General features: G+C 34.9%; 1 protein-coding gene across 3 annotated transcripts; it reads right to left on the bottom strand.

The window, feature by feature from the left end:
• Nucleotides 1-9,546: 9,546 nt before the first annotated feature.
• On the bottom strand, nt 9,547-19,734 carry LOC142612466 (fe-S cluster assembly factor HCF101, chloroplastic). 3 transcript variants are annotated; one of them, XR_012840144.1, is made up of 15 exons: nt 19,577-19,734; nt 19,333-19,473; nt 17,074-17,216; nt 16,943-16,993; nt 16,461-16,616; nt 15,784-15,927; nt 15,557-15,699; nt 15,222-15,291; nt 14,968-15,063; nt 14,642-14,712; nt 14,469-14,522; nt 13,877-14,000; nt 13,225-13,349; nt 10,584-10,706; nt 9,547-9,920 (listed from the first exon to the last, which is right to left on the bottom strand). XR_012840144.1 is itself a non-coding variant. In XM_075784557.1 (15 exons), exons 1-15 carry the CDS (start codon nt 19,644-19,646, stop codon nt 9,846-9,848), a joined length of 1,605 nt encoding a protein of 534 aa, XP_075640672.1. In that variant the 5' UTR covers nt 19,647-19,733; the 3' UTR covers nt 9,547-9,845. The 3 variants fall into 3 exon arrangements, 2 of the variants coding, with proteins under 2 accessions (XP_075640672.1, XP_075640678.1); XM_075784557.1 differs by having other exon boundaries at nt 14,642-14,731; nt 19,577-19,733; XM_075784563.1 differs by having other exon boundaries at nt 14,642-14,731; nt 19,333-19,437; nt 19,577-19,709.
• Between the last annotated feature and the right edge of the window lie 111 nt (nt 19,735-19,845).

Below are 19,845 nucleotides of genomic sequence, written 5' to 3'. Positions count from 1 at the left end.
TAACCTTCATAGCTAATGAGATTATCAAGCTTCTTCAATATAAGAAAAAGGATAAGGGCAAACCTTCTAGGAAATCTAAATCCTCTAGGAAGGGCAAGAATGAGAAACCCCTCATCTAGTGCCATGAGAGCAAAGGTTTTGGTCATATGAGGATAGAGTGCCCAAACTATCTTATGAAAGAAAATACCAAGAATTAAAAAGGTAAAGTCTACCTTGAGTGATACTAAGAATGACTCTTCTGATGAGTATGTAGATAAATGTGGTCATTTTATAGCTTTTGCTGCCACAACCGATAAGATGATTATGGAGAGTGCTAGTGATAGTAAGGATTCTTTTGATGATGAAGTACCCAAGAAGTTGACCCTTCAGAAAACTTATGATAAGCTATGCGCTGAATTTATAAAATCTGAAAAGACTTTTCATCTTTGTAGAAAATAGCTTAATGAGGTAAAAACTGAAAAAACTAAACTATTAGTCAAATTAGATGAGACTACAAGGTAATTGAGACTCTTGTTGTGGAGAACACCTCATTAGAAGAAAAGTTCAAGAATCTCGAGGTTGAGCTTAGTCAAGCTAGAACTCAAATAGAAATAATGTTTAGTGCAAAGCTTGATGAGGTATTGAGTGCTCAAAAGCCTAGTTCTGATAAGACTAGCTTAAGATATGTTGTTTCCTCCGACCCCTCCTCTTCCACGACTTCTGAATCACAGACTGTCTTTGTGCCATAATCTGAGAAATGTGATAAAGTTATGAAATTCATAACTGATTTATCTAATTCTAAATCCTTTGATAGACCTCAGTCTAGGAAGTCAAGTAGCTCTAAAACTACTCATGTTTGTCACCATTGTGGTGTTTTTGGACATATTCGTCCTAATCGCTTCAAGTTGTATCCTTAAAAGTAAGTTTTCAAATGGTCACAGGTTTCCTCTCAAGGAACTACACCTTTGTTTAGAGAGTTATTAAAAATCTTGAGCTTTTTAACTCAATTTCAGAAGAATTCTAATTCTTCTATGTCCTTTGGTAGACATACTAGGACACGTGTCTTTTCATCTTTACGGCCAAAGACTCGTGCTGTGTGGGTGAGAAAGGAGCCTAAGACATAAGTGTCTTTTTTGTTGTCCTCTACTTTAATTCTTTCTATTTAACGTTGAACTTTCTTGCTTGATTTTTTATTTGTTTTTAGAATCATGCTTTCATGCATCTACATCTTTCTTTCATGCTTTCATATTATTTGTCTACTTTTATTTGGTTGTTTAGTTTTATTTTTGTTTTGTTTTCAAAATTAAAAAAAAAAAGGAAAAAAATCAGAAAATGCAAAAACAGTATGTGTTTGTGTTTGTGTATATTGGTACTTGTGCACCTTGGATGGCCATTGAAACAAAATTTTCTAAACTCTGTATCTCTTGTAACTTAGATAAGCATTATAATGCACAACTAAGCAAGTGAGTTTTATGGCTCGTGTTTGTGATGAATACGATTAAGTAATCTCCTATACGTAACACTTATATCACTTTTTTTGACGAGAATGACTAAAAAAATCCTAAAAGAAAAGTATAAATAATCATCTCACCACTAAATCCCGCCAATCATGTATAACATCTGTGTAATAAAAAAATCCTAAGAGAAATGCATAAATAACCATCTCACCACTAAATCTCACCAATCATGTATACCATTTGTGGCAAGTGAGCTTTGTGGCTCATATTTGTGACGAGTACTATTAAGTAATCTTTTATACTTAACACTCATATCACTCTTTTTTATGGGAATGACTAAAAAAATCCTAAGAGAAAAGCATAAATAACCATCTCCTGCCAATCATGTATAACATCTGTGGCAAGTGAGCTTTGTGGTTTGTGTTTGTGATAAGTACGATTAAGTAATCTCTTATACTTAACACTCATATCACTCTTTTTGACGGGAATGACTTAAATTTTAAAAGAAAGGTATAAATAACCATCTCACCACTAAATCCCGCTAATCATGTATAACATCTATGGCAAGTGAGCTTTGTGGCTTGTGTTTGTGAAGAGTACGATTAAGTAATCTTTTATACTTAACACTCATATCACTCTTTTTGACGGAAATGACTAAAAAAATCCTAAGAGAAAAGTATAGATAATCATTTCACCATTGAATCCCGCCAATCATGTATAACATCTGTGTGCTTCAGTATAACAAAATAGTGATGTTTTAGTTTACATAATTGGGTATTTCTTTACTCTTCCTTATATGCCCATGCATGCTATGCTCAAAAAGAAAAATAAAAAGAAAAATATGCAAAGAAATATAAAAGCAAAAAGAATCAAAATGCTTTTAAATATGGTTTCAAGCATGTTTCTAGGAGATGTGGGAGTTATAGGATGTACCTTGAAGGTGATAGTCCCCATCAAACAGTTATGATTGTGTGTGAGTGTATTTGATTTTCTCATATCTCAAATCATCATAATTTGAGACACTTAGGCACTCTTGCTATGTTTTCACACACAACACACATAATCTTTGCTACTCTTGATACATGTGAAAGTATAATGTGATTTAGCCATCACAAGGGATACATAATTGTTGAGAGATGTTTTGAAAGCTTAATATGTTGATTGGATCTTTGGTTGAGTTGCTTGCTTGTTGCATTTATCTTTATGTGTTTTTTTTTCTCCCTTTGAAAACACATTTTCTTCAAGCTCGATAGCTTCTCGACAAATTCTCCTCTATCGAGCCCTTCTTTCTTCTTGTCTCAACAGATCTTGACGGAATCTCGATCCATCGAGGTTTCTGGGTTTCTTCTTGATAGATTCTCGACAACTTCTCAATCCATCGAGGAAATTTTTTGAGCTCTCTGTCTGCTCGATAGATTCTCGACAAATCCTCGATCCATCGAGATTTTTGGGTTTTCTCTCGATAGCATCTCGACAGCTTCTAGATCTGTCGAGACCCTCTTGCATGCATTGTTTTTCACATGTTTTGTATTTTTCTATTATCTTGTCATCCATAGCATCTTTTTGCATTACATTCATGCATGTATATGGATTTCTTTTGCCCCCTTGATCATCTCTATGTTTTCGGGTGAAGCTTGATAACTTCTTGTACCATTTGTCAATCATGACAAAAATAGGGAGATATGTGGTTTCTTTTTAAGATTCTACATGTTAGGAAAAGAAATACATGTCTTTGTAAGGGGTAGTTGTGTTTCATCTTGTTAGGGGGAGTGTTTACCTCCTTGTTGTTTTATGAGCTTCTTTTAGCTTCTTGTATACTAGTCTTGTGACCATTTATTTACGTACATTGTGCTTATCTTTGATATATATATATATGATGATGGTGATGATGATGTATGTCTTCTTCACCTACCTCTACATGTGTTCTTTCTTTTCTCTCTTTATACACATATTTCTTTATGTACACAATCTTTATTTTTGTTTCACACATGATACCTTGATGAGTTTTGTTTAAGTGTTTCAGAAAGACAGGTTATGAAAGTCTATCATGCCGTGAACTCTTTTATTGCAAAATTTTTCAAAAGTTTGTAGTAGGATAGATTTATTTTGTAATACAACAAGTGGTTATGAGTTAAGAAATTTAAGACTTCTCTCATGATTAGTTGTTTTGTTGTGTTTTGTCACGTATTGCCAAAAGGGAAGATTGTTAAGGACATATTTTATGTAATTGGCTAATTTTTTGACAAAATACACTTTACTTGTAATTGGGTAAATCTAGGAAGGGTTTAGTACTTCAAGAAACATGTTGTTCAAGCCAAATATTAAGGCCATGAAGATTAGATCAAGAAACAAGTAAAAAAAAGTTGTTCATTAAAACTTGATATATATCTCGACAGAAAATCTATTGAGACTTAATGAAGGAAGGTCGACAGAAGCTTGACAAAAGCTAAATTTATCGAGATCTACAAAATCAAAGTTTCCAGATCTGATTTTCGGCCCATGCTGAAATATTTGTGTAGGGTTTCTTTTCTCACAACTCTAGACATATATAAGACTTATTTTAAAGGCCGTCACAATGGGTATGCACTCATAGACATGAGAAAGTGACCGAGTGCCTTATTCTCTCTGTAAGAAGTTATTGCGTCTTTTGCGCTTTAGGGTTTTGTAACCAAGTACTTCTTGATCTTCATTGTTGATGAAGTGAAGAATTTTGCAGCCAACAACATCTTCTTCAAGTTGCTAGGGTTAGTCACGTACTGGGATTCATGCAAAATTGTGGCTTTCATATATTGAAGAGTTCAGAGGTTCTGAAGCGGTAGAAGATTTCTGCTGTAAGTTCATCTACGGAGATTGTAGAGTCTAGAGACAAAGATTTTGTACTAGATTTGAAACTTCTCTTTATTATAGTGGATTGCTTTTCGGGAAGGTTCGTCCCTAGGTTTTTACTGCGAAACTAATTTTTTTCATTAGTTTTCCTAGATCATCATATCTTGTCTTATTTACTATTCCATTATGCATGATATTGACATAATATTAATGTTTGTTAGTTTTAACTAGGTTTATTCATAATAAATCTAATTAATAACTTGGGTTTAAAACTTGTTAATTCTATCAATCGGGGTCTAAATTTCCCAACAATTACCCACTTTAACATTTTAGCATGGCAACGCCCTTGCTTGCTAAGTGTTTATATATTGCTCAATTTAGTATTTATATTTTCATTATATATCCTTAAAGCTGTTGTTTAGTGGATCACTTTGATTAAGAATGAATTTAAGATTACATGTGGCTCTGTCTTGTAATTCAACTAACATTTCTTGTTTTCAATAAAAACATCCAAAATTCATTTATTGTAATTTAATGTAACTACTGAATTACCAAAAAGATTACAAGCGGCTATAGCCTAATCTTGGAGAAATTATTTAACACAATGAGAGGACAACCAAATGATCCTCCCAATCAATAAAAATAAGCTACTATGGATTTCAGCAAATGTGTGGACTCTTAAAATTTGTTGATTGTTAAATTACTGATTGTCCCAAAAGCTTAAACTATTAGAATATGGTAAATTTAATTATTTAATCATTTAACCACATACTTTTAACAATTTCCCTCATGTGTGGACCGAAGCTGCATTTTAATAGGAGAGACCCAACACGTGAGAATTTATATAAGAAGTAGGGTGGAGAAGACATGAATCGAACTCGGGACCTCCCGCTCTGACTCTTGTATAGCTACATTTGCTTCCTCCAGTATTGATACATTACCTACTGGTGATAAATCAGCCTTTGCCACTTCTATGGAGAGTAATAGAGGTGGTCGTGGAGCTCAAGGCCATGGAGGTCATGACCAAGGGGATCGTGGTAGAGGACTTGGCCTTCGTGAGTGTACTTATTGTCATGATGGAGAATCATACGGTAGACTTTTGTTGGGAGTTGAGTGGTAAACCCTAGGCTCACCAAGTTAATTTTCAAGTTGAAGAACCGCCTTTACAGTCACTTCCACCAACATCCAGAGTAGTCTCTATTCCTGAGAGAAAGTACAATCGACTCCTGTCTATGTATTCTAACTCTATTAGGTCTAGTTCAACAGCTACTTTGGCTCAACAAGGTACTTGCACTGCTTGTCTTGCCACTCAGGATCCTTGGGTCATTGACTCAAGTGCTACTAATCATATGATAAGTACCTCATGTTTACTCTTTAAACTTGGGCACTCTAGTAGTCTTCCTAATGCTACTTTGGTAGATGGCTCAGCCACTACAGTTTCTATTTTGGGCGCTGCAAATCTCAATCATAATCTTTCTCTCCCTTCTATCTTATATATTCATGATTTTCCTTTTAATCTTTTGTCAATTAGTAAGCTTAATAAACTTTTGAATTGTGCTGGAATTTTTTTAATCCTCAAACAGGGAAGATTCTTGGTGGAAGGCATGAAGTCGATATACTTTACTACCTGGATCGGCATGGTTCTTCTAGTTAAATGGCTTCTCACTTGTCTATCTCACCTCTTCAGCATCATTGTTGGGTCATTCATCCCTCTAGAATTTGAAGTTGTTAGTCTTGTCAAGTCGTCAAATTTAGTCCTTACAATATGAAGCATGTCAATTGGATAAACACCATAGGATGCCCTTGTCTCTAGGCGTGAGATTCGTGTTAGTAGTCCTTTTCATTTAGTTTAATATGATATTTCGGGTCCAATAAACACACCCTCATTGTTGGGATTTAGATATTTTGTCACTTTTGTGGATGATTATTCTAGGGTCACCTATCTTTATCTTATGAAAGAGAGGTTTGAATTGTACTTAATTTTCAAATCATTTTTTATGGTAATAAAGACTCAATTTAATGCATCACTTTGTATTTTTTGATTTGATAATGCTCATGAATATTTTTATACATCTTTGTCTCAATTTTTTGATGACCAAGTTATAATTCACCAATCTTCATACCCCCATACTCCACAATAAAATGGCGTTGCTAAACGCAAAATGTGTCATTTGTTAGAGGTCACTCGTGCCTTACTGTTTCATATGCATGTTCCCAAATTATATTGAAGTGATGCTATTCTAACTGCCGTGACCTAATTAACGCATGTCATCCACCATTCTAGGTGGTCAGATCCCTTATTATGTGCTCTCTCTCTCTCTCTCTCTCTCAATGCATATTTGTTTCATCTACCTCCTAAGATTTTTGGTAGTGTGTGCTATGTTCATATCTTAGATCCAGGGAATGATAAACGTGATCCCAGATCAATTAAATGTGTTTTTCTTGGGTATTCTCGCACTCAAAAGGGATACTAATATTACTCACGTACTCTTTGTCATCATTTCATTAGTCCTAATGTCACATTTAATGAGTCTCAATCTTATTCTTCTCCTTCAGTTGGTAGCGACAGTTCTTCTCCTTGTCTTCCTTGCTTACTGCCTGCTCCACTTGTGTCTCCTACTGCATCTCCTCCTCAAAAACCACTCTAGGTGCATCGTCATCGGTAGAAACCTCCAACAAAGACTTCTTCCCCGCTTCATGGTTTTGACCATCTTCCAATTGCTCTACGCAAAGCGTACTTGTACCTCTCATCCAATCTCTCAGTTTATGGTCATTTGCCTTCATCTCTCCATGCTTTTACCACATCTTTGAAATCTACTATTGTTCCTAAGTCTGACTAGGAGGCTATATCCATCCCTGATTGGAAGTCTGCTATAGAGGCAAAAATGTCTACCTTATCTAAAAATGCTACTTGGTCTCTAGTTACTTGTCCTTCATGGAAAACTACTGTTGGTTGTCGTTGGGTGTATACTGTGAAGTACTTGCCTGATGATTCTATTAAGCACTTGAAGGCTTGCTTGGTTGCCAAAAGATATACCCAGACATATGGTGTTGACTATGCAGAGACCTCCTATAGCTAAAATTTATTCTATCAGAATTTCGATCTCCTTGGTTGCTAATTTAGGTTGATCACTATTTCCATTAGACTTTGAAAATGCCTTCTTGAATGGTGATTTAAAGGAAGAGGTGTATATAGAGCAATCACCTAAGTTTGTTGCTCAGGGGGTCTGGAAAAATGTGTAAGTTGCATAAGGCCATCTATGGTCTTAAACAATCTCCTAAAGCTTGATTTGGTAAATTCAATGAAGCAGTGTTAAAGTTTGGATTGTGACGTTGCCACTCTGTTCACTCTGTGTTTTCTCATACCTCTACAAGAGGAAAGATTTTGTTGATAATATATGTTGATGATATTATAATCACTAGTGATGACAAAAAGGTATTAATAATTTGACAAGATACCTTCAAAATTCCTTTTGAACCAAGGATCTAGGTAAACTTCGTTATTTCTTGGGTATTGAGATAGCAAGATCTAAAGAAGACATCATTTTATCACAAAGAAAGTGTGTGTTGGATATTTTGGAAGAAATTGGCTTGTTAGGATCTAAACCAGTGAAGACTCCTATGGATCCTAATGTGAAATTGTATGAAGATCAGGGGGAGCTATTATTTATTCCTGAGAGATCGTCATCTAATTGGTAAACTAAATTATCTCACAATTACTCGCCTAGATATATTATTTGCAATTAATATTTTGAGCCAGCATATGACCCCGTCTTCCACATGGGAGATAGTTATTCGGATTGTGAGATATCTTAAAGCATATCCAGGCTGTGGTCTTTTACATAAAGCTAACGGTAACCTACGGGTAGAGGCTTATACTGATGCTAATTGGGCGGGATCACTGCTAGATAGAAAGTCCACCACTGGGTATTGCACTTTTTTGGGAGGTAGCCTGATTACTTGGAAAAGTCAGAAACATACTTTTGTTGCCAAATCTAGTTTAGATTTTAAGTATAAAGCCATGACACACATCATGTGAGCTTATGTGGATTAAGCATTTACTTGAGGAATTAAAATTTGTTGTGAAGTTGCCTATGACTATGCATTGTGATAATCAAGCAACAAAGAAAGTATGTGTTGGATATTTTGGAAGAATTGGCTTGTTAGGATCTAAACTAGTGAAAACTCCTATAGATCCTAATGTGAAATTCTATGAAGATCAAGGGGAGCTATTATTTAATCCTGAGAGATATCGTCATCTGATTGGTAAACTAAATTATCTCACAATTACTTGCCTAGATATATCATTTGTAATTAGTGTTTTGAGCCAGTATATGACCCTGTCTTCCACATTGGGAGATAGTTATTCGGTTTGTGAGATATCTTAAAGCATATCCAGGATGTGGTCTTTTATATAAAGCTAACAGTCACCTACAGGTAGAAGGTTATACTGATGCTAATTGGGCAAGATCGCCGCCAAATAGAAAATCTACTACTAAGTATTGCACTTTTTTGGAAGGTAGCTTGATTACTTGGAAAAGTTAGAAACAAACTGTTGTTGCCAAATCTAGTGCAGAGGCTTAGTATAAAGCCATGGCACACATCATGTGAGCTTATGTGGATTAAGCATTTACTGAAGAATTAAAATTTGTTGTGAAAATGCCTATGACTATGCATTGTGATAATCAAGCAACAATTTACATTGCCTTCAATCCTGTGTTCCATGAGTGAACCAAGCATATAGAAGTAGATTGTCATATTACTCGGGAGAAAGTAGAAGATGGTGTAATTGCTACTCCATATGTTTCTACAAGAGTCCAGATTGCTGATATATTTACCAAAACTTTATATAAGGCTCGTTTGGGTTTATTATGTAACAAGTTAGGATTGTATGATATATACTCTCCAACTTGAGGGGGTGTGTTATGGGTATAAGTTAGGGGTAAAGCAGTAATATCATTGTACTCCTTTGTATATAAATAATATTTTGTGTTAGGGTTAAATTAACAAAACCAACACATGTTTTCCCTCACAACACTGATGATAAGAAATGGCTTCTTTTTATTGATAGAACCATGTGGCTGTCCTCCCATCCCATTGTATTGAATTATTTCTCCTGCTTTAGAGCTTAAACTAGACGATTTATCTGAGTTTGGGTGAATGTAAGTGAATTTTGGATCACTATACACTTTTTACAGCATTTCTTCTAATGAAATTCAGTCATTTATAAAAACATAACAGATCCAGATATAAATTTGCAAGTCATTTTAACAAAAGAAGAAAATATTCATAACAGGAAGTATATTGTATTGCATGCATGTATAAAAAAAATTCACTATTGGAGTTTGTCATAAATAATTGCCTAAAAAAATTGATAAAAAAAGAAAAAGAAAAGAAAAGAAGAAGAACATCTCAAGTAACTGTTCAGAATTACCTACTAATATCTAGTGGCTATTAATCTTCGCATGAAGCTATTATGCCGGCAGCAGAGTTAAAAAGACTTGAAACTTGCATTATCCTCATGAAGGAGTTGATGCAGTCCATGCAATTGAGTTTGAGGTCTAGCAAATAATAGTAACAATATCATGTCTGTGCAGGAGTTGGTTGAGGCACATCGACTAAACGCTCAATCATTTGCAGCTGGTCGTAGGGTGCAATCTGCACCACAAGATAGAAATCAGAAATGGACATAGAGCACAGATCTGGAAAAACTGATATGTTGAAACCATTATCCCTTCATTAGTCAACAAATATAGACATAAATATGAATGAATTGGGAGATGCGTCTGCAAATACACACATTCATCCATTCAAGTATAAATGAGAAATACTCAAATAGATGTACAATTAAATGGTTAAAAAATTTGCATTAGACTACTTAGTCACAAGAATCAAACTCCGGATACTTGTAATCATTATTGACAGCCATCTAACAAATTCTTCAGTTAAAACTGCTGAGTCACTACTTAATCCCTAATATATAGATACCCAGTGTTAATGGCTGAGCTGAATCCAAAGTGATCCAACCAAATCAGCTGGTTCAATTGCTGCAATCAGTCTCCCATTTTTATATTATTGTGTCAATTGCATGAGAAAAGTTGCCAATGGTAATCGTATAGACTTAGCACATCATCAGCAGAAATAGTTTTGTGATTTGGTCAAAGAAAGGAATTAGTAGGTTTGCCATGAAGTTGATGGCTGCCCTTGAATGATAGTTGACCCAGTCAGAAACTTCACTCTGCATAATAGTTCCACCAATGTTGACAATCCATCATATAATTTTCGATTCATCTTTAACATTAAATCAAATACCCTTCTCACCTGGCTGAATCCATCCGGCCATGTTATTGAAACAGCATAGTTCCCCATAGGCCGAATTTCTTCAGGTTCAATATCTTCTGGAACATCTGTATATTGGAGTTTCTGCTCCCCGGTCCATTCATCCTGTTTTGAATGAAATTAGCCCCTCATTAATCAAAGGAAAAAAAGGTCAGACACGTAGAAGATTCTAAACTCATAATTACAATAACCAAAATCAACTCCAGTGGAGAATTTGTCAAGGCTCATCTTTTCTTCCTAGAAAGTAACATTTTGTTCCCTTTCAAAAATTAGCATGAACATGGACTAGTGTAGAATTTGAACACATTTAAAATCTATCCTAAATTAAATCTTCTTCATCTGTGACCTATAGATTTATCCATGACTATACTAAAAATACACAGAGCAAGGTTTTGATGGTTGGATTATGACTGATGTAAAATGACAACAGCATCATCTCAAGGAGTCAATATCATATATTAAAAAATAATAATGTAAATTATCTTGCAACCTCTCCTAAGGTATTCTGGAAATAGATTCTCTACTTAGTGCTTTTACTTCCAAAAGCAAGGGTGCAGGCAAAAGCTATGAGTCGGGCAATGGGCAAAACAAGGGTCAACCCAACCAAAGGAAATTCTGGATTTTTGCTTTTCCACTTTCATCACAGTTTGACAAAATATGGAAAACCACCAAAAGAATAAAGATTATATGGAAAATTTTCTACCGACAAGTGTTTACCAAAATAACATATGATGGAAATTAATTTTATTGTAACAACAGAAGCTCTATAGCAATTATTTGGAATTTAGAATTAGCAAAATCACACTACATAAACAACTAAAAATAAAAAAAATAAAGATAGGCAAGACAACAAGATTTAATGTGGTTCAACCAATTCCATGCTTACATCATCAATAACATCAACTAAAATCTAATATAAGGGACACAGATTATAAACACTAAGGTAACTCTAACAAAATAAGCTCATAAACCTCACAAACACAAACCAACTCAACTTCCACTACATTCAACTTAAACTCTCAAACCCTACTCATAAATACAAACTCTATTCTTCAAACTCATAAACACAAACTCTTATCTTCAAATCACAAATATAACAATCTCACAAACACCAGACCCCATTACACTCATTGTGTTCTTACACTAACAAACTCTCAGCTTACATTCGGCTCTCAAACGGAGAATCTACCAAAGTAACTCTTCAAATAAACACGTTCCATATTCTTCTAAGATCCTTCTTCTAACCATGCAACTCCCCCTCAGGGGAAGACCAACTAGGGGCGAAGCCCCAAATTTGGCTGAAGTTACTAATTCTCAATCACCATTGTTTATATATTAGGTTCCAACTACAATTTTATTACCTATGTAAGATTGCCACACTTACATAGGAACTAATGCACCTCCTTAATTTTCTATTTTTTATAATACGGATCATTGGAAAAGTTTTAGGAAATTTATAATTTTCCTTAATTTTCTATTCATGAAGTTTCGTTTTCGAGCCTGTCTAGAATACAATGAGGGTATGTTTTGCAAAATATACAATTTATAAATATAAATCACGGAAAGATTCATGGAGAGAGAGAGAGAGAGAGAGAGAGAGGAAAGTCTTCAAACGAAATTATATTGCAAGATGTTCAAAGATCTTGCACAATTCTTTATGAAACCCTACCCCCCCCCCTCCCCCCACTCTCCCTCCCTCTCTCTCTCTCTCTCTCTCTCTCTCTCTCTCTCACACACACACACACAAATGCATGAATGTGCACAGTTTTAACTATGCTGCACACTCCCTCTGATCAACCTTTCTTAATGAGAAACAAAAGCCAAGATGTCCAAGTTCTTAGAACATTCCCATTGGCTTCTTTAAAAATATATGCATTTTGCATCACCCAAACACTCTATTTATTTTACATTATCATTTTAACAACACACCACACACCCCACATCCCATTCTTTATTTTCCAATTCATAACATTAAAGTAATATTTTTTTAAAGCAAAAACAAAGGCACCAACACATGTATCCAGGAGAGAGCAGAGGAGAGAGAGAAGGAAAGTACATCAATTAAATAATTAAATGATCAAAAAGTAAAAATGAAGGATGTTACAGTATTCTTTATGTTTAGATATTACTGTAGCAAAAATGCATTTGCTACTGTAATATGCATGTGCTGATGGAGGAGTGGCTTATAGAGTTTTGGGTGAACAATAATATGAAAAATGCATTTCTAAGAGTTTTAGATAACCCAATGGGAATGCTCTTAGTGCCATGTGTTTGTTGTTGGAACAAAAGAGGTTTGAAAATATTGCATGCAGCAACTAGCTATAACAAATCCTCGGCTGAAGCAGACATATTCAGCTATATAATTCATCATATGCTCTGAAAATTTTCTTATAACTGAATATTGAACAAGTCTTGAGCAGAAAGGTAACAGAAACCACTGGGTCTGGTGTTATATCACTGTCATTTTACATTAGTGATTCAGTGTCAGGCCATACTAACGTTCAGGTTTTATCAATAAGAGAATTAGTGCTTGTATGTCCTACTTTTTATGAGATAGAAACAACTATTCCAATTAGAAACATTTAGATAAGATATTTAGTTTTCCAACGAAATTCCTTCATACCACACTTTGCGCAGAGCGATCATTCCGTCTCACAGTAGCAGGATGCAGATAGAATTCTTCATCTGAATCTGGTACCTTCACCCTGATTGCCTTGAAAGATTTATCATAGGTGACAGCTGTGGACACTAGAATGAAAAAAGACAATTTCTCATCAAACTAAGGTAAAAGCTGAAGTAGGGAAATTCAAATAACTCAAGGGGCAGCACAATTGGCTAGGGACCACGCCTCACGAAGTGGAAATCACTTGTTTGAATGTCCCCTTATCCCTCCCCTTGGTGCAAAAACCCATGTAGGCAACAAGTCAAGACTGAAATAATCCCACATGGAGGAGCAAGCCCATCATTTATGTATAAATTGCAGAACTTTGAAATTTATGAATTTTTCTGAAAATCTCAATATTCCATTTTACTTGCTAAATATTAAATCTGATTCTTTTTTCTTCTCAAAGTTGATAATAACTGATAAAACTCATGAAGTCTTTCAACTATTAAAATTAAATTTTAATTTAGGCAGTTGTTTTGATTTCAAGCAGTTTCAAAGCTTGTTATTATAACCTTAATAATAAGTGCATGAAGAGAGGTAGCATTGTATTCTCACTGCCATACTTCGACACTTTTCCTAAGACTATAAAGCCTCAGCATAGACAGGGTACCTTGTTGCCGAATTTTGGCGCACTGTTGCACCACACAAACTCCAAGGTTCTGAAATGTATTTGCAACTTCACCTTGAGGATCTGCCACCACTTCAGGCATTCCACTATCTCCAGAAGCAGACAGCTGTCAAAATAAAGTAATGAAAATTATAATTTGATTCTGCTTGCCTAGCACAAATAATACAGTTTCCAACATTCTACTGCTCTAAACATAAAAAGGAGTTACTCCTAAAATAAATGTTCAAGAAACATAATTAAATTTTCTTGTTAGGTGGAAACACGAATTAATCAGGGGATTACTATCACAATTAATGGACAACAGTCAAATTTCTATCCATAATAAATTAGACAAAAAAGGTGAAGTAAAATTTATGAGTGGAACTTTCAGTCAAAAAAATTATGAGAGAAACTAAAAGGAAATTAACTAACAATACAAAATGCAACTTATATACCATGGCTGCAGAAACGCAATCATTGAAATTGCTAGATCAATACCTTGGTCTAACATAGTAACAGCAATAATGTTTCAGGTATGCATCCAGAGTAAATTTTAGTTGATAAGAACTGGTAGGAAACTAAACTTAGAACATACAGTTGGTCTAATTGGAAGATCAAATAGATGAGGGATTCCAAACTGCTGGATGACCTGCAAAGATGTATATAATGTTAGAAGAAATATATTTCTTGCATATAGAAGTACTGAGTTTACTGAGATTTTCAATTCATATGTTTCACAAGAAAAATACTGTTCAGATGGTGTTATACCTGAGAGCCTGAACCTCTACCAAATGGATAATAGCGTTTTCCATCAGCATCAAAGTGGCACATATTCTCAACTACAGCAACACATGGCACCTATGTAAATGAATAGAAATCGCAAATGTATGCTTAGCACAAAAAGAGATCAACTATGTAAAGATGATAAGCAATAGAAAATGTTTTACAAACTCATAATTACAATCAAGTTATCACTCTTCATTGAAAATTTCTAACATATTCCCTCCTTAGAATGTCAAAAAGTGTGTCTAGTTTAAATAATTCATGATTCACTTCAAAAAGGAACTTGGTAATTGGATAACAAGAATGCACACCTTAAGCTTTGAAAACATACGAACTCCTTTTGCAACATCGATAAATGCCAGCTTTTGAGGAGTGGTAACAATAACAGCAGCGGTTAAAGGGACTATCTGCATATGTCAATTGAATCCACTATATGTAGACGGGTTAATATGCCATTCAAAAGAAAAGGCAATTAATAAAAATAAATTAACAGAAGATCAAGATAATGAGAATACTAGGGTGCTAGTAATTTAGGCAAGGGAATAAGTGCATGAAAAAGCAGAACCTGGCATAAAGTAAGTTGAATATCACCAGTTCCTGGGGGCATATCAATAACAAGATAATCCAGCTCTCCCCTGCATTATGAAACCAATCATGATTATAACATTGCAGGTACCCCACGCAATTCCAAGAACGTAAACATGAAAATTCATAAGATTCCTTATAAGTAAAATTTTGTAATTGAAACCCAAAGATTCAAGCACTATAAAACAATAAATTACAAGATGATACTCCAGCTGGACAGTAACTCTCATAAAAATCCCAAATAGTACATAAATCTTACTCCAGTTTTCATTGCTGCTATGTTTGTCCTAATTTAATATTGGAAGTACATCATACCATTCAGTTGTAGTTAGAAGTTGGTCAATGACCCCAGAAACCATTGGACCTCGCATGATCGCACGTCCTTGTCCCGCAAATCCAAAAGATACCATCTTAACTCCCAAGTATTCAGTTGGTATTATGGTTTTCTTCTCTGGGTTCTGGAGGAAGTTTCTCCAAAATCATTATTGCAGCACTTCACTAACCTTGCAAGTAAAAAATCAATAAATATTTTGAAAATTTACCATTACTAACAGGCGGTTTTCAGGGGAGACCATTGTTGGTAAACTGGGACCATAGACATCAGCATCAAAGATACCAACTCTAGCACCCATACCAGCCAAAGTATAAGCAAGGTTTACTGCTACAGTAGATTTTCCAACGCCTCCCTGCCAAGTCCGAATCAAACAGAAATGATGGTATGAAACATATATATATATATATATATATATATATATATTTTTTAACATCTGTAGATTTAATGTTTATTTTTTAGATAAAAAAAATAGTTAATAACACCTTTAGTTGGGATCTGGAAAGCAGGTTAAATACAAAGTAAGTTGGCAGTGTGCCCTTGCAGGATACACTTTCTTGATAATATATTTATCTCCATATTTTTAAGGTAATTGTCTTGTCTCTCTCAGTTTAATCAAGAAGATTTTTCATTCAAAAAGATTATTTCCCTATAAAATAGCATATAAACAAAAAGGGAAATCAATTCATCAAAATAAATAAAGTATTGTGGAAAGTGTTCCTCACACACAAACAATTGAAACTTGAGCAGTAAACTGACAGACTGGACCATAAAGTGCCTAATATGTTAGTATAATGATAGCAATGAGCAATAATAACATTAAACCAATAAATCAACATATGGGGGAAAAGAAAAAGAAAATAAATCATAAGGTCAATGAAAGTCTACCTTGCAACTTGAAACTGCCACAATATTTGAAATTTTCTGTAAACCCACTGGAAGTTGCCCAGCAAAAATGGGTTGTGCTGGCTGTGCTGACATTGTCACATTCACACTCTTAACCCAAGGAAGCATTGCTACAACCTCATTTGCCTTCTGCTCAAACTGCCATCCAGTTAAATCTTGTTAAACTTCCTATATGAAAATTGGACTAAAGCAATCTACATTTCCAACCAAGACCAAACAAAAGCATAATGAAGTTGAAAAAGTTGCACATGGATCTTTAAAGATATTCAGTGAAAGCAACAGTGTGTATCATTTTTTAGGACAACAATTCACAGAGGACAAGAAAGAAAGAGAATAAAAAGTGGAAACCCTTTGCACGTTTTCATTACAAAGTAATTTCAAGTGAAATCCATGACAAAAAAAATAGTCTACCCTTCAAAAAATATGTCAGTGCTTGATCAAACAACGGTGGTTGTGTCATTTACCATGTCCTTGATTGGACATGCTGGTGTTGTGAGCTCCAATCGAAATGAAACCTGAGATGTAAAGTCAAAATATTTTAGTCGGGACATTATTTTTACATGCATAGAAATTTCATATTCACATTCTAAATGACCTCCCCCAAAGCCTCATTGATGTGCAGATCTTTCACAAATCCGCATGAAACAATATCTGTCCCAAAATCTGGGTCAATGATTTGAGACAAGGCTTTCAACACATCACTCTCAGCTGTTCCAATAGATATCGCAGAAGTGCCAGCTACACAAATCCAAGAAAAATGGTAAAATTAAAGAGGATGTATAAAAACTAGCTCTTCAGCATGTAATTCGTGAAAGTACAGCTCCCATGAATGTTGGCAGGAAGAAAAAAGTGAACTTTTTTATACAGGCACAACAGCACCACAAAGTGACTTGATTTTTTGTGTGTGTGTATGCACGTGTACATTTGCCTAAAATGTATATCAAATTCCTTACAGGAAGACTGTCTATGTTTCAATCTACCCCAACAATCTTGTAGCGAAAAGTATAATTTGGATCTATCTTACTGTGCTGATGACATCCCTGGCGCATACTGATATCATGATACGTAGGACTTCTAAAAGGGGATCAAATAGCTACTAACAATTAACTAAATCCTTATTCCTTACCATTCTACCAAATTTAAGGTTTCAATTGTGTCACTAATTCAGATCATAAATCACTACATACACTGCCTTCAATCATGTGTCCACAAGTTTACTTGATTTAGTCACCAACAGAAAAATATGATGTCCATAAAGCATAGAACCCTAGATATAGGGTTTAATTTCCAATAGCTAGATGATTTTTGGCCTCTAAACTTATTGTTGGATGGACAAATTTATTAGGATTTTTAGATGTTGGTTCCATGATTAATTTACTTGTAATTGTTGGGTTTGATGTTGTAATGTATAAATAGTGGTAATGAAGGCTATAGGTTGAAGCTTCGATTACTGTGCAAGAAAAGACAGGCATAGTCGTGCGAAATTGAAGCCTTAGTCATGCAATTCAAGCTCAATTGTGCGACATCAAACAGAAACTCTCTTGGTCAACCAAAACCTAATTATGGAAATTTTGAGATTTTCTTCTAGAGTCTGTTTTGTGACCACCTCTAGCAGAACCCTACATACATATAAACCCTATGTTAAACCTAATCTCTAGAGAAGGAAGACGTCTAGTGGAATATAAAAAAAACCTGTTAACCCATTTTGTCTTCCAAGCCATTCCAATTGTATTATCTTTTAGAGGAGGTTTTGCCACCCAAACGCAAGATCACCACCTGTGTTGTTGGAGTACTTTTTTGAATCACATAGAAGACAAAAATCTTCAAGTTACCTTGAAGTAATCAAGAGATTGGTTTCATGGTCAACAATTGACTTGCGGCGTTGGAACACTGTGAAGACAAAGGCTGGATCAGCAGTTGCAGCAGGAGCAAAGCTCAGATACATTATCTAATTACTTGTACTGGAGGTCTTGTAAGTTAGCTTGTATCGCAACTTTTTCAAAGTGGATTTGACAAGCTGAGCTAGATCACGAAGTATTTTCCACCGTTGGGTTTTCACTTCGTGAACAATCTCTCGTCCAAAGTGTGTGGTTGTTCTTGTGATTGTTTGCTCACTGCCTTATCCATATCACCTCTGTAATCGGCTCATTAACTACTTGGATTATTAATTGTAAAATTAATAAAATTGGTAGTAAGTCCCTATAGGGGTCTAAACACGTAATTTTTGTAATTTAGTTACACATGAAGATGCAAGATAAAGTCTCACAAAGAAATGCAGTGTGGATGACCAACTCCATGATGGATTATTTAACTTCATAGAGACCATATGTCCATATTGAGGCCAGTACTAAAATTCTTAAATAAGGACTTTTGAATATTGAAAGTGTTATTAATTTTCCATATAAGTATATAATATCTATTACAGAAATGTGTGTGAGCGTGCACACTCGTGCATGGTGCATATTATTAAGGAGAAAAAGGAAAGCTATACATAAATTTTGTCTAAATATCTCATGAATTTTTATTAGAAAAATGAATTATGATTTCAGACAAGCGTTGTAGTTTTCACCAAATAAAACTTAAAGCCTTTGATGCGAGAGAGGATACCCAAATATCTCTATCTGAAACTTGTGCATTTCATTTCAGAGAATCAAACTAAAATGCCCTCTAAAACATAACTGAATTTGGATACTTCCACAATACTAAGCCAGCAAGACTACATATTAATAAGAACCTCAAAGCTCCCAGCCTTATTTAAGTCAATTTTGCAATTTCTACAAATGGGTTTTGTTTGTAATTGTAGCAGTGAGCTTCTGGTTCAGCGTTGGCTTTCTAAAATGGTAAAAAAGCTTACCTTCAACAGAGGCAGCTTTAGTAGTAGCAGAACTCAAAATGGAGCGTTTGTCCAATACCCATACGGACCTTTCGAGTCTTCGAGGCTGAACAGAACAATTTATAGCTGACAATGGAAGACAATTCTCTGGTGAAAGACGTACTACAAGTAACAACAATAGACAAAAAGAAAAAAAAAGTAAGCAACTTAATGCATAAACTTCATATAGAGTAAATGAAACTTTCACCAAAGCAGTATAGCTTACCCGCTTTCGGTTGTGATTTTGAGCTTAGAAGAGAGAGATATGGTGAAGATGGAGCATGGAGGAGTTGCATTTTAGAGAGAGAGAGAGAAATAAAGTGAGTGTCTGTGAGTAAGTATGAACCTCAAGTTCTCGTGCCATGTCATGTAATCGTTGGAAATTCAATCCACTTAGCCAGAACGACACCGCGTTGCATTTTTTTTTTTTTTTTTTTTCAAATGTCGAAGCCTGACACTTATTTTTTGCTTAGTTGGCAAAGATCGTTTATGACA

The sequence above is a fragment of the Castanea sativa genome, chromosome 1 (assembly GCF_040712315.1).
Source record: "Castanea sativa cultivar Marrone di Chiusa Pesio chromosome 1, ASM4071231v1".
Lineage (NCBI taxonomy): Eukaryota > Viridiplantae > Streptophyta > Magnoliopsida > Fagales > Fagaceae > Castanea > Castanea sativa.
Note: the sequence above shows the minus strand (reverse complement) of the source record. Positions and strands in the feature narration are given on the sequence as shown.